The sequence below is a fragment of the Mesocricetus auratus genome, unplaced genomic scaffold (assembly GCF_017639785.1).
Source record: "Mesocricetus auratus isolate SY011 unplaced genomic scaffold, BCM_Maur_2.0 Super-Scaffold_100042, whole genome shotgun sequence".
NCBI classification, from domain to species: Eukaryota; Metazoa; Chordata; class Mammalia; order Rodentia; family Cricetidae; genus Mesocricetus; species Mesocricetus auratus.
Window position 1 is genome coordinate 7,249,053 of NW_024429219.1, and position 15,292 is coordinate 7,264,344.

Sequence of the window (15,292 nt, forward strand, 5' to 3'; positions counted from 1 at the left end):
TCCCTCACCCCCTTTGTTTCCTATTCCTTCCCCCTTTTCTTTCTGAGACCGGGTGCCATGCTGTAAGGCAGGTTGCCCTTTAATCCATAAACTCTTCTGAGTGCTGGGACTATAAACTTTGCTAGCACAGCCAGTTTTTTTTTTTTTTATTTAAAAAAGTGTTTTAGCCAGGCTTGGCGGTACACACCTTTAATGCCATGCAAAGGCAGGTAGATTTCTGAGTTTGAGACCAGTCTGGTTTATAGAACTAGTTCCAGGGCTGGGCGTTGGTGGTACACGCCTTTAATCCCAGCACTCGGGAGGCAGAGGCAGGCGGATCTCTGTGAGTTCGAGGCCAGCCTGGTCTACAAAGTGAGTTCCAGGACAGCCTCCAAAGCTACAGAGAAACCCTGTCTGGGAAAACCAAAAAAAAAAAAAAAAAAAAAAAAAAAAAGAACTAGTTCCAGAACAGCCAGGGCTATTGGCTAAATAGACAAACCTAGTCTCAAAAAAAAAGTTAAATTTATTTATTTATTTGTGAATGAGCATGTGCCTGTGAATTCCATGTGTCCATGGTGACCTCAGAGGCCAGAAGAGGACATTGAATCCCCTGCAACTGGAGCTACAGGTGGTTGTGAGACGCCATGTGGGTGCTGGGAACTGAACCTGGGTCCTCTGCAAGAGCAGCCAGTGTTCTTAACAACTGAGCTTCCCTCCGGCCCCTCAGCTTCTTTTCTTGGTGTCATGAGTGTGTAGCAGGGAGACCTGACCTAATCAAGGCTGCCTTAGAAGGGATTTGCCCTGGGGGAAGTGCTCTAGCCACTCTGAGGAGAGGATGGCACAGCCTGGGCACAGCCCTTGAAAGAAATCAGAAGCTGGTGGCTGTTGTGGCGGAGCTTGGCACCACGTGGGACCTGACATGTGGTTAGGGTAGATGTGAGGCTTCCAAGACGGCACCGAGGAGCTTTTCCTGTCTTCTGAGAACATGGAGAAGCTATTGGTGGTGTTGCTTATAGGGTAGACAAGAAAGTACGGGAGATGAAGAGTTTTCCTTTACACATGATTTGCTTTTTGTGTTGTGGAAAGTGACTTGGAAGAGAGCCAGCGTGAGTCCAGGTAGGCTGATTAGAAAGCACTTGCAGTGGTCCAGGCAAGTGTTCTGGAAGCTTGGACTAAAGTGATGGCAGTAGAGATAAATAGAAGCAGAGGGTTGATTCCATGGCTGCTTAGAAGGGAAGATTTGTGGGAGGAGATCATGGGTACCTTTGGGGAGTAAGGGAGAGGGAGCTCTTGAAGAAGGCCTTCCAGCAGTACTGGAGGAGAGCGTCCATGGTGGAGTCAGGGGAGTCTGTTAGACTTGAAAGAGGGGCAGGAAGGAGGTTAGAGATCTGACCCAGAGATCTAAATGTGTGAGCTTTTGATGCCTGGGAGGATGGCAGGGGGGAAGAGAAAGGTCACTCAGGTATGAGGACTGACCCCCAACTATAGCTTCAAGCTGCCTGGCCTTCTGGTCTTGAGAGGGTGGAGCGCTTAAGACAGGACTCTGGATGGAGAGAAGAATACGGTCCTTCATCCAGCAGAGGCCTTGACAACACTGTGTCAGGTGCTTTCTGTGTGGTGTCAGACAGCTCTGAAGTGTGACAGACCCTTTCTTCTCGTAGCTTCTGCCCTTTTTCTTCTTTTTTCTATTTTTGTTTTTCGAGACAGGGTTTCTCTTGTGTCTTTGGAGCCTATCCTAATACTCGCTCTGTAGACCAGCCCGGCCTCAAACTCACAGAGATCCGCCTGCCTCTGCCTCCCAAGTGCTGGGATTAAAGGCGTGCACCACCAACACCTGGCGCTTCTGCCCTTTTCATAGGAGGCCTGGTACAGGCTGTCTGAACTAGCCGGGAGAGGATAGAGGCCAGCTTCTAGGACACACATTAACTGCACTTGTCTGGACATCTGTAGAACATTGGCAATTGGCTGTACCATCGGTAACAGTAAGCTAACTACAACTCATTCAGACAGCCTGTTGGTAGCGTCCTTCCTGGGATTTACGTCTTGCTTTGTCCCCACAGCCCTGCTCTGTGCTTTGGCTAGTGCAGTAATGGGTTGGATGTGGGAGAGAGAGGCTGTGGAAGTAGAGGGAGCTGCTCATCTGGGCACAGTGCTGTCTGCTTGCTCATAGGTTGGTCTGTTTATCTCTCAGACTGTCACTAGATTTTCCTGAAGTAGGGTTCTTTGTGAGGGCAGTACAACCAGTGTTGTAGCTGCTGGTGGTATGTTTGTGGTACATCCCTTAGATCCCAGCACTTGGGAGGTTAAGGCAAGAGGATCAGGAGTTCAAGGTTACACTCAGTTACACAGTGAGTTTGAGATCAGCTTTGGCTACATGGAGACTGACACAGACATAAAAAACTCAAAGAAAGCAGCACTTGTCTCCAGGTGAGAACCCCTAGTGTGGGTAGCTGATGCCCCCCTGTGGCTGCCTGTTGTTCTGCACTTTCTTTCTGCTCTTAGTGCACTCTAGCCGGGAAGGTGGTAAAAAGAAATGCAGGTCTCTGCTTAGCCTTTCTCTGGTCTTTTTTGTCATGGCCCCTATCCCTCCTGCTTACAGTTCTCCCGAGCAAAAACAAGCCCTGTTTGTGAGGGGCCATGGCAGTGAACCCACAAACAGCCTGTGTTTCCTGGCACATTTTGTCAAAGCAGCCCATGAAGAGCAGAGAAAGACTTGGGTGCACCGTTGGGAAGCAGCACACCTTTGTTTTTCTGATGTCCATTGGGTGGCGCTGTGACCTTAGTTTTGTTTCTGTTTTTCTTTGCAGCCAAGCTCGTCTCCAGGAGGTGAAAATGTGGTGCCTCGAGAGCCATTGGTAAGTACGAAGGCTCGCAGAACCCTTTTCTGGTCCTTGGATCCGGTGGGACTGTAAAGAAGCCTGATGGACCCGTGGCTATGACACCTTACGTGAGCCCATCAGCCGCATCCCAGTGCGTGTTCCCCAGAGATGCCTCGCCCTGACCTCTGGCCTCTGGCTTCTGTTTAGCAGAAGGGATTAGCAAGACCTCTTTGGTCTTTCTCTGGAACTGAGAGCGCCTGCCCCCGCAGCCACGCCCGCAGCCACACAGCATTCTGCTTGCTGCCCTTGGTAGCCTAAAATTGCGCTTGTCAGCTTCTGGTTGTTGGGAACGGAAACAACCATTTTTGCTTCTCAGTGAAGCGCCTGAGGTGTGCTGTAAGGGACAAAAGAGGGGGGGAGCTCTGTAAGGGACAGGTAAGAGGAGGGGCTCTGGCTTGGTCAGGCCAGTAACTCAGTTTGTGATAGCGATCTCCTGTAGTGTCCTAGACGCATAGGAATGAGGCCTTTTCTTTTTCTCCTTCTTCTTTTTTTAAACAAGGAGTGTTGCCCAGTCTATCCTTGAACTCACTAAGTAGCCTAGGCCGGCCTCAAGCTCACAACAATTCTTCTGCCAAAGCCTCCCAAGTGCTGGAACTAGAGGGCTAAGTAACTCTCTTCGCAGAGTGTTTTTGCTTTAGTGGTCAGAGTCAGAGTCCCTGCCCACCTGCACTGTTTTCACTGTTTGGCATTTTGGGACTGATGTAAATCCTGTGGGCTGGGTAGTAAGACCGGTTCTGTGCAAACCAGATCAGTTTTAGGGGTGTGCCAGCATTTGGTTTAACTTTGCCAAGCCTTTCCTCCCTTGGAGTGGTGGTGACTAGTACGCATGGGGCACACCGCCAGGCTTTGTCTCAGCAGCCTGTGTAGAGCAGGATACAGTTCCTTCACTCTTCTCTGGGCCGAGTTGGAGGGGATGATGTGAAGTCCTTGGCTGAGAACAGGTCCAGGTTCTAGCATGTTCTGAGGCTTTCTAGGCAGAGGGTGAGATGGATCTGGCTGTGATGCAGATAGGCCCAGAGGCCACAAGCACCTCTGAGACTTTTCCAGGGGAGTGATGTTGTTATTCATGTCACCTTTTGTCACCAGTTGCGGGCTCATTAGCATTCCTGTAGTACCTCTCTCTTCACTCTCTCCTGTTGCCTGGCTCCTCTTAGGATGCTTCACTCTGCCAGCGTCCGTCCGTCCGTCCGTGTGTCCTCTGTGGTCTTCTTTCAAGCTTTTCAGATTGAAGTCCAAACTGAACACAGTGGTCTTTTTTATCCCTTACTGCTACGGGCTCATTGAAACGTCCTGATTTGGCGCTCCATCCTAAAGAGTGAGGACAGGCCGTCTTTGGGGCCACAGTGTCTAACACTGGCTAACCCTGGACGTGGGAGCCCCTCGGGCCTGTGCTGTGCAGGTTCTGCATGTGGTCCCCTCCGCTGCGCTGTGCATCTGCCTATTGGTTAGTTATGTTATTTCTTTCTTTTCTGGGAGCCCCTGAGCAGCCTTCAAACCCTGGTAGCCTGTGATCGCCCAGAGTTCAGACTCATTCTCTCCAGGCCAACTCTACAATTACCTTATATTTAATTAATATTTTTTCTCCTCTTTACGTACTTACTGCATAATTGCTCAGAGGAAAGAAAACACATAGCAGCAATTTATATATATATAAAAAAAACAATAATTAAAAAAAACCCGAAATAAACTCCCATCTCATTTGGGCTGATCCTGTGAGTTGGGTAATTAGGGCCCTATTAAAAGGTAGACCCTTTTTCCTTCCCCCCCTTTTTTATTAATTTTTTTATATTAAACTCCCACAGTCTCTCAGTCATGCCCTTATTGCTTTTGGTCAGCCATTTGCAGCAGCCTGATTAAATGAGGGCACCAGCCGAGCTGTATGGTCTTATGTGAACAACTCCTTCCTCTTGGGAGTGATGGCAGGAGGGTATCAGGCAGAGGAGCCTACGGAGGGCTGGCTTTTGGGGCAGGCCACGGGCGCGGGTTGAGTAGCAAGAGAGCGCCTGGCTGCTGTGGACTGGTGACGGAGGAGTAGGCAGCTCAGGCCGCAGCTCAGTGCACAGGGCTGTGGCTTGGAAGTGGTCAGTGCTCGCTCCTGCAGCTGGGAGGGAGGGAGGGAGGCTCTTCAGGCCCAGCGTGGTGGCTGCTCCCTGAGTGCTAAACTGCAGCTCTGGAGAACAGACAATTACAGAATCAAACAGGCCTTGTTTTTAAGTAATTCGTGTATTTTATTTGGGGAAGAAAAGTCATTTGTGTACATGAAACAATTAGCAAAAAGGGAGTACTGTATGCAATTTTAGGAAGCAGCACAAAGTTGTGTATAATTTGGTGCAGCACTGCCTGTCTGGGAGCCGGAGAGGAGAAGGGTGGGAGCTTAGGGATGGTTTCTGAGGAATATGATGATAAAGTTACGTTTGTTTTTAACTCATTGTAATCATCCATATCCACCCTCCCCCTCCCCCCGCAAGACTGGGCATCACCATGTAGCTCTGACTGTCCTGGAATTCAGTAGTAGGCAGGCTGGCCTTGAACTCAGAGATCCTCCTGCCTCTTCCTGTTGCTGGGATTAAAGGCGTGTGCCATCACCACCCAGCTTGCTTGTAAATTTTGTACAAAATTCCTTAAGGGTTGTTTTCTGGGTTCTGTGCTGGCACAAGATGCTGGAGGCAGATAGTTTTATTTTGTTTTCCAGAACTAAGTGATCACTGGGGCTGAGTGTGTAGCTCAGCTAGTAGGATGCTTCCTTGTGACACATGAAGCCTACATTAAACAGGACAGCTGGTGTGCACTGTAACCCTAGCACTGGGGAGGTAGAAGCAAGAGAATTGAAAGTTCAAGGTCGTCCTTAGCTCACAGTACATTTGGAGCCAGCCTGGGCTCAATGAGACCTTGTCTCAAAAAATGGATTTATTTTTTATTTGCTCAGTGTGTGTGAGTGAGTGAGAGAGAGAAAGAGACGGGGAGGGGGCATCTGCTTCAGCAATACATGGACTCTATACATACAGAGGTCAGTTTTAGGAAGTTGTATTTCTCCTTCCCCTGTGAGCTCTGGGGATTAAACTCAGGTGTCAGTCTTGTGTGGCAAATGCTATTTATTGCCTGCTGAGCCATCTTACTAGATCCTAGTTGATTGTTTTGAAGTAAATTTTCTTCTCATTAAAAACGTAAAGGGTTTATTGAAAACTACAATTCAGGGCTGGGTGTAGTGGTGCACTCGAGAGGCAGAGGCAGGTGGATCACTGTGAGTTCCAGGACAGCCGAGTTGCTCCTCTTTTTCCAGTGTGAGTTCTGAAGATGACGCTCTGGCTTGCTTGGAAAGCACTTGTACCTACTGAGCTGTCTTTCTGGTCCTGAGGCAAGGAATTTTGACAGCTCTCGAGAGGACTGACCTCTGTCTTCTGTCAGATGTGTTGAAAACAGCCTGTGGGCTCTCCTACAGAACCAGGACAATGGCTATGTGTGTGCCCTTCCTGGGGGCTCATTCATAACCTGTGTCTGGTTCCCTCGATTCCCCTGGGGGATCAGATAAAGGTTTTAAGGATGAGGGCCGCTGGGCATATGGTGCACACTTGTAACCTCAACGCTCAGGAGGCCGAGGCAGGAGAATGGGATACTAAGACCAACCTTGGACTATGTGGTGAGAACCTGTGCTTGGAAAGCTCAGTGATAGAGTACTTGTCTGGCATATGAATTCCAACACAAAACCAGTGAGTGCATGGGGCAGCTTGGGCCTTGTCTTTGTTGGATGCTGAAACTAGGCTTAGGAAACCTGAGCTTTCTTTTTAGCCATCTGATTCTGGTTATTTGAAGTCAGTGATAAATGAGGTTCAGTTTGCATATCTGCTCATTTGTCTCCCTCTGTTTCTCAATATTCAGCAACTCTGTTGCTCACCTACTTTACACAGGCCTTGTGTTGGTTCAACTAGAACTTCAGCTTCTTGCTCTTGGACACCAAATTCTCTCTAGTGGGTGAGTCTCCTGCTGTCTTTGCTGCCTCTGATCTGTAGGTACAAGGGTTTTCCATTTATTTGTTTGTTTGTTTTGATGCAGTGTCTGTCTCGGTAGTTCATGCTGTTCTTGTCCGGCCTCCTGCCCCGCCTCCTGAGTACTCAGATCACAGGCATGCACTACCTACTCTGCTGTTTTTGCTTTCAATCTTTATTCCCTGTGTCCTTCCTCTGGAGTAATCCAAGGAGGATAGTAGATTTTTATCCTGTCAGCTTTTCTAGGCTAAAACTTTTTTGTTGAAGACAGAGTTTCACTGTATAAGCCTGAGACTGCTGCAACTCTCCTGTCTCCCTTCCCTAGTGTTGGAATTGTAGGTGTTCATCTTCAGACCCAGTGTAGATTATTATTTTAATGTGTGTGTGTGTGTGTGTGTGTGTGTGTGTGTGTGTGTGTGTGTGTGTGTGTGTGTGTGTGTGTAATGGTGGTCTTAATGTGCCACAGCATTTGTGTAGAGGCCAGAGGACAACTTTTGGGAATTGGTTTTCTTCTACCAAGTGGGTTTGAAGGGGTTGAGCTCAGCTTGTCAGTACTGTAGGTAACAAGTACTGTTACCTGTTGAGCCATCTCATTATACTAAACTCTTACAAGAAAAGACTGCAGATCTGTGGTCTCAGGATGGGAGCGCTCCATGTAACCCTTGGCTTTTTCTTCCCTGGATCGAGGTGGAACCTTGCATCCTGTAGAGTTCCATAGTGCGTCTGTCTTTAGTTGGTCCTTTTGGGGATGCTCACACACAGGATGCCTAAGATTCTTCTCTTGCTTTTTGTGGTTTAGTTTGGTTTGAGACAGTCTCATTATATATACCCAACAGGCTTGGAACTCACTGTAGATCAGGACAGGCTCAAACTCACGGAGATCTGCCTGACTCTGCCTACCTAGTGCTGGGATTAAAGGTGTTTGTCACACAGCTCAGCTCAGCTCTTGTCCCCACCTTTCGATGTGTACGGGTGCTTTGCCTTCCTTGTATGTGTGTACCTTGTATGTGCCAGGTGTTTGAGGAAGCCAGAAACTGTTGTAATCTGCCACCACGTGGGTGCTGGGAACTGAACCTGGATTCTGTGTAAAAACAGCAAGTGCTCTTAACCCCCAGGCCACCTCTTCACCTCCTCCTTTCTGTTATTTATTTATTTGTTTATTTTTGTTTTTTATGAGACCGGGTTTCTCTGTATTGTTTAGGAGGCTGTCGGTCCAGCCTGGCCTCGAACTCACAGAGATCCGCCTGCCTCTGCCTCCTGAGTGCTGGGATTAAAGGCATGTGCCACCACTGCCCGGCTCCTTTCTGTTTTTTAAACAGTTATGAATCCAGGGAGTCGGCCAGTACTGTGAGTGTCTCTTTAAGAATGGTTGTGGCGAGTTGCCTGTCTTCTGCATCTCTAGGTGTGTTCCTGATAGTCTTTTCCCAGTTTTGCAACTTTTGTGGTTGGAATACCTTGCTGTACCGGTTGGCGGGGTCACTGAGGATAGGTGGTTTTCATTTTTTCACCATCAGAACATTTTTGGAGGATGGCATTCATGTGTTCAATACATTTGTTTGTGCATACTCGTATGGGTGAGTATGCATGCATGTATATAATAGCATGGCAAATGTAGATATAAAATTCAACGTATTCTGTGGGAAAACTTGGTGGGGGTGGGGGCTTTAAGGTGATCTCACTCAATAGTCTCGGCTGGTCTGGAAGTCATTGTGTATCCCAGGTTGGGCCTCAAACTCAGGCCAGTTCTCCTGCCTCAGCTCCCAAGTGCCAGAATTATAGATATATGCCATCACACCAGACATACACTTGCTTTTAATACATTTGCAAGAGTGTACACACATGAGTAATGTAGCCAGAAATGTGGGGATTTCAGGAAGTTGTCATTCTTTCCAGGGAGGTAGTAAATATGGTAATTTAAGTATTACATACTGGCTTGTCACTTCTGCCATTTTCTTGCTCAGGGACCTCTGTCAGGATCCAGTGACTAGGAATGACACCAGACACATAGTGTAAAAACCCATCCCTTAGCTTTTTCTAAAAGGCGGGGTTATATGGCCCAGGCTGCCCCTGTTCTCCCGATTCCTCAGCCTCAGCCGTCTGAGGAGCAGAACTGTTGCTGGCTGTGTGCTGCTGAGAATCTCAGGAACAAAACCCCATGCAAGAGTTTGAGGATGGGGCTCTCAGTGCCTCTTGATGGTGAGACTGTCACTGCGTGATGAGCCAGGACAGAAGACATGCTGGCTTCCCCCTTGCCCACTCTCTTCTCCTAAGTAGTCTAAACGTCTAGTGAGGGAAGTGTACCTTTCACCACTAATGTTCACAGAGACCAGCTCCTGGTGGGGAGGAACACTGGTTAGCTCTAAATGCTGGAATGGATGAACCGGAAAAAAGCCTCATTGCATTTCTGGGTGGCTCTAATCTCCAGGCCACTTACTGATTTTGAAATTACTGCCTCTTCCTACTCCATCCTTCCTATTATAGTCTGAGGAGGGTTATGGAGAAGACTAGGCGGTGCCCTTTAGTTGTTTCCTCTTTCAGGGAGACGAGGAGGTTTTTGTTTTTGTTTGTTTTTTCAGTTTGGAGGTATTCTTTTACAAATAATTATTAGATGAATCGAAACTCTTAGGGGTGATAATTAGAGAAATGGCAGTGGCAGTGAGACCGTTTTTACCTTTGTTTATGCTTTAGCGTCCTGGCTTCTCGTGGTTATATTTTGTGTTTGCTGTAGCCCTGGTAAGGAGAGGCCCCGCCCCTGTAGATCACTGAACTGCGCTCTTATTTTAGAGATGTGGGATCCAGGGCTGGAGTGGTTGTATGCTTTTTTCTGAGCACTCTGAGGGAGTTTCCTTTATGACCCTGTGGGCCCCTTGTTCCTGGAGGTGTAGACTAAGTTCCTCAGCTGGCCCAGTAGTGCTGCAGCAGTGGAGTCCATACTTCTTACTGGGCCAGGGGAACGCTCCGAAAATTCTTCTCCTTTGTTTAAAATTGAGCATCATTCTACTTGAAAGTTTTTCATGTATGAATATCTTTTACTGTGGCCTATAGGGTAGCAGACACAGAACCCCTAACCCTCCAAAGAGCACTGGACATGCTGTTCTTAGGGCAGCTATGTGCCCCACGTGTCCAGGATAATTTCCATTTAAAAATGTTTGAGCCCATTGTCAAACTACACAGACTGATTGGGCTTGAGAAATATGTCCCATAGCTAATCCCCTGTGTGTGGTGCAGAGCTGCAGGGAGATAAAGTGGTGCTTGGGAGAAGGACGTGTCTGCCGCCCGCCCTTCCCTCTTCCCCCCAGCTCTCCTTTCTTTTATGGTTTGTAGTTATAACCGAGATTTATGCTTGTTGCTCCACAAATCTTCGCTCTGCCATTATGAGTTTGTCTGAGCAGGCTCGAGATGGGCTGACATTGAGCGATTCTGGAGGTAAATCTATCTGGGGGCACCCCTTGACAGTCGGAGGCAGAGAGGGGCTAACACATGGCCCCCAGCGGAGCGTGTGTGAGGATGAATTGCCCTGTCGAGAAGATGCCACCTTTGTGACCTCTTGCCCGGAAGCCACGGGGGCTGCAGCTTCTCTGTCTGCAGTCTGTAGGGTGGTGCTCAGGTTGCCAGTTAGTTGTTCCTGTTACCCAGGGATCTGCCAGAGGCCTCTCGCTGCGGGTGTCAGCCGTGCCTCAGCAGCCAGGCCCACCCGAGGGGAATCTTTGGGTTAGGGCCTCTCTTTCTAGCCTGCGGTCACCAGGAGTTAGTTGCCAACAGAATCTAGCGCGCAAGTTCAGTGTTTGTACAAATGGTTTCATGTTTTTCCCACACTTCACTGGAGATGGATTTTGGAGATGAGGAGTAAACATTTATTTACTTAACAGTTTTCCCCCTTTTCCTGTATTTTCCTTTTGTTCTAGCTTTTTGCCTTATATACCTGTGTTGTCTTTTTTTGGGAGATAGGGTCTCATTTTATAGCTCAGGCTGGCTTTGAACTTCTGATCTTCCTCAGTTTCCTATCACACCTGGCTTTTTCATGTGCATTAAAAATGTTATTTCACACTTATTTATCTGTGCATGTGTGCACGTATGATATGCCATGACACACATGTAGAGCTCAAACTCACATTCTTTATTCTTGGTGGCGAGTGCCTTTACCTGCTGAAGCCTCTCACCAGTCCTGTGTGCACTTTTGAGTACTGTTGTGAAATAAAGCAGGGTACCCCAAATGTGCATATGTTTTAAAAATGTCAAGAACTGCTTTTGACAGCCTGTAACTCAGTGGTTCTCAACCTTTGGGTCGCGGCCCCTCAGGAGTGTTGAATGACCTTTCACAGGGTTGCCTAAGACCATCAGGAGACACAGATATTTGCATTAGGATTCATAGCAATATCAGAATTACAGTTATGAAGTAGCAATGAGAGTAATGTTATGGTTGGGGGTCATCACACATGAGGAACTGTGTTAAAGGGTGGTAGCATTAGGTTGAGAACCATTGCTGCAACTGGCCAGTTTGCCTTTCAGGCCTAGAACCTCCTGACCCGGCCAGGGTTCTCACGAGGCAGCCCGCAGTCTCCCGCACTCTTCCTCACACTGAGTGCTAGTCGGTCAGTCCCTAACCCTCTCTGCCAGGTGTGCTTCTTACTGAGCAGCGCTGTTTCATTAAGTATGACAAACAGAGAGGATTCTACAAGAGTGATGTGTTCTGTAAAGGTTAATGTGAAATTTTTTTCTTTCAAAAATTAAGTTCTTATATTTTTGGTTGTGAGCCCAGCCTTTAATGGCTGAGCCATCTCTCCAGCCCTAAAAATTAAGTTCTATGTGTGGTGAATGTGAACTAACAAAATTTTGCCATCAGGTTGTTCATGAGACAATAACCACCAGGCTAAGACCATACAAACCCAGAAGAATCCTTGCTGCAGTTGCTTTTGTATTGTCTGTAGGCTCTTGCTTTGCTTTAGGATGTGGAGGGTGTGTTGTGGGTGGGGTCTATTCAGGTGAAAGGCTTCTGGGAACTCCCGTCTGTGGCCCACGCTCAAAGGAAAGGTCTTGGCTCTACATCAAAAGATTGGGGAATGACTGTGTGTTTATAGGTTTAGGGTAGTATAAATGTTGAAGATATGTAGAGTAGGCTCCACCTTTAATGATTCTTCAATTTAACTGAAAAAAAAAAACAATTTATTAACTGAGCAATTATTAGCTCTGATCTCATAGGCCAAGAGGGCTGGCTGCTGTGTCGTTCTGTAGCTCCAGTGCTTGTTTCTTTGCTTTTGTCTGGTTCAACTCTCACCCCACTGAGAGGATTGCCCTTCCCGGTTTACAGTGAGGGACCGGAAGCCCAGGGCAGTCGGGCCTCCAGACCAAGCATGTACTGGGCTGCGGTCAACATCTCAGATGTATACTGTGGAGTTTGAATGGGTGGGAAGTGCAGATCTGGGCACAGTGTTGACCTCGCCCTCCCTGCACTATCGAGGTGAGGAGATGCTGCACAGACAGGCTTTGGCTGTGGCAGGGGCTGCCTGCTACTCTGGGCTTGCTCTGAGAAGCTGTTGCCTTACTGTGCTCTCCTTGGTTGGAGTCTTTGTGTGCGTCTTCGCTGTTGAAAAGGCACCTATTAATTTATCACAGGTGATGTGCACCTCCTTAGGCTCGGAGGAGGCGTCTGCACCCATGTACCTCACTAATGACAGGTTATGAGATCGAGGGAGATAATAGGATCTTTTCATCTGATGTCTCTGTGGAAGCTGCTACATCTCAGGTAGCTTCTAGGGGGCAGCAGCTGCCTGTTATTTCATCTCCTGCTGACAGAATGAAGGTTGGACAAGTGAGCAGTTTGCTTTCTGACTCCAGCTCTTAAAACCGTGCTGTGCTGTGTGGGTCCTCCGGGAGTCACCGGAACCCACCTAAGTAAAGGGAACTCAGCATCCAGATCCTCTGTTTCCCTTTCCTCTGCCCCTCAGGCGAATCCTTTATCCGTGTCCCCATCAGTATCCACTCCTTCTTCCCTCAGTTAAGGCAGCAGCCCTCGCTTTCTTTGAAGATGAGAGACTGGAGATGCCTGTCAGGAAGTAGTGTGGTCTTTTTGTCAGCTTCTTCTTGCTCTGACGGTGCTGTGAGGTGCTGAGCGGTCTCCGTGAGTGTTGTCTCACTCTGTGAGAATACACTGTCGTGGTGACTACCCGTTTCCCTTGCAGCCTTGGCAGGCTTCAGAGGTTTCTCCACAGTTCCAACCTGCTGAAGCACATTGAAGGAAAAACTGGTTTGCCACGTGTTGAGACTTTGGGGTCTAGCACTGATTCCTGGACCCTGGGCATCATTGGAAGTGAGTAAACCAGACAGCCATCCCAGAAGAGCCCCTTCTGTCTACCCTGGCTCTGAGCTTCCGCTGTGTGGCTAAACCACGTCCTGTAAAGACCTGGGTGGCGCTGGTGCGCACAGAGAAGCCAGTTGGCCTGGAGAGGGGGTCTCTGGTTAGCCAGGAGTGCTGTCCTGGACCCTGTGGGTGGGGCAGGCAGCCAGGCCCTTTTTGTGGCTTTGCCTTCTGATAGACTTGCTTCTGAAGCTTCTGGGGCCCTGGGAATTGGGAAAGCCTCCCAACAAGAGTGCCCCTCAAAGACAAAGGCATGGCAGCTTCACTGTTGTCATTCTAGAAGTGACAGTTAATAGACTTTGTTAATGAGCAGAAGGAGTAACTAGAAACGGTGGCGAATCCTTTAACATTGGATTAATTTTATAACTTCTGTTTATCAAATGATTATCATTGTTATTATTTCTATTGGAGTTTTGAAGGTTTCATCTTGATCTCCAAAGGCTCATTTATAGATTTCTTACTTTGTATTATCTAGAAATTACTTTATTTCCAGTGAAATCCAGATAGATCCGCGGTTCCTCTTCTGTGCCTCCCCCCAATTACCTCATCGGACTCTGTCAGGTAGGGCATCCCCTGCTGACCAGACTGTAGCTAATACTGGCTGGAGGAGCGCTGTGGTGTTTGTTTTTGCAGTTCCTGGATTTGGTTTAATGTACAATTGATTTTTAAATTATTTAATCATTCTTTTCTTACCTCCTAAGGATTAACCTGCACAAACCTCATTTTATCCTGAGTGTGGCTTTGGGAGGAAGAAGAAGAAAATTGAGTTTCTCTAGCTTATTTTATTCTTTCACGTTTTATTTTCCGAATAGCATCTCCTCTCCTAGCCGCTCTATAAAATACAGTGTATTTCGTGGTCATTACTTACTCATTACTAACTGGTCTCTCCTGCTTGCCTTTGTCTGTGAAATAAATACAGGGGGCCTAATGATGATTGCTGGCTCTATCACAGGCTCACCAATTACAGATCAACAGGCAAGGCAGCCCAGTGGGGGTTTGTGGTGGTGCTGGCTGCCCACCTAGCAAGTGTGAGCTACCATCCTGTGTCAGCCACCAAGCTGGGTTTACTGTGTCAGTCCTTTCTTAGTTTTATACTTTGACTTCCCTGATTGTCGCTCATGGTTTTCCTGGTAGAGGTTTTATCCTCATTTTAACCCCGCATCTGTTCTTATATCCATCCACCTGTCTTAGTTTATATCTGCTTGTCATGCATCTGAGGTATTCATGTATGTAACTGGTCTGGAACTCATTTTGTAGATCATGTTGGTCTAGAACTCACAGGTCCACCTGCCTTTGTCCCTTGAATGCTGGGATTAAAGGCATGTACCACCATGCCCAACATTCATGCATATAGTCTTAATTTGTAGGAGGTAGGGTTTCTTTACTTTGGGAGTACTGGGGGTTGAACCCCAGGCCTTGTACATACTCGAGAAAAACTCTCCTGATGAGCTGCACCCCAGCCCTCTGCCTTTTCTTGTGACTCTCTGGTGTTATCTAGGGAGCCAACTCAGAGTCTGAGAAATGGCCCCCCTCTCTCTGTCTCTCTGTCTCTCCATCTCCATCTCTGTCTCTGTCTCTCTCAACAGGTCTTCTCTGTGTATCTCTGACTGTCCTGAGACTTGCTTTGTAGACCAGGCTGGCCTCAAACTCACAGAGATCCCCCTGTTTCTGCTTCCCTGAGTTTTGGGATTAAAGGTTACCACCACTGCCTGCCTGCTTGGCCTCTTTTCTCCATTTATTTATTTTGTGTGTGTGTGTGTGTGTGTGTGTGTGTGTGTGTGTGTGTGTGTGTGTGTGTGTGTGTGTGTGTGTGTAGCATATATGTGTAGATCTGCCTGCCTCTGCCTCTTGAGTGCTGGAACTAAAAGCATATATCACCACACCCTGCTAGGGAAATGATCTGTTAAAACCATTTTTTTTAACCTTTCTGTCTGCTGAATCCAAGTAAAGGTGTCTTTGTGAACAGCCAGTTAGCTTCCTTTAAGTGCTACCGACCTGTAATCTACACAGAACATAAAGCAGAGGGAACTGCATTTCACATAAGGCCACCAGGAGTGTGAGGGAGGATTTTAGCTGTCCAAGTAGTAAAGGAGTCT

General features: G+C 47.7%; 1 protein-coding gene across 3 annotated transcripts in view; it reads left to right on the forward strand.

The window, feature by feature from the left end:
- Pex14 (peroxisomal biogenesis factor 14) overlaps positions 1 to 15,292 on the forward strand; it is a 146,703-nt gene that overhangs the window by 22,626 nt on the left and 108,785 nt on the right. For all 3 annotated transcript variants that reach the window (XR_001197030.3, XM_005079311.4, XM_013120054.3), the window contains exon 2: positions 2,787 to 2,834. Coding sequence is in view for 2 of the 3 variants with exons in the window: in XM_005079311.4 (XP_005079368.1) it covers positions 2,787 to 2,834 (48 nt within the window). In the remaining variant the exon portion in view is untranslated. The remainder of the gene's footprint in view (positions 1 to 2,786; positions 2,835 to 15,292) is intronic.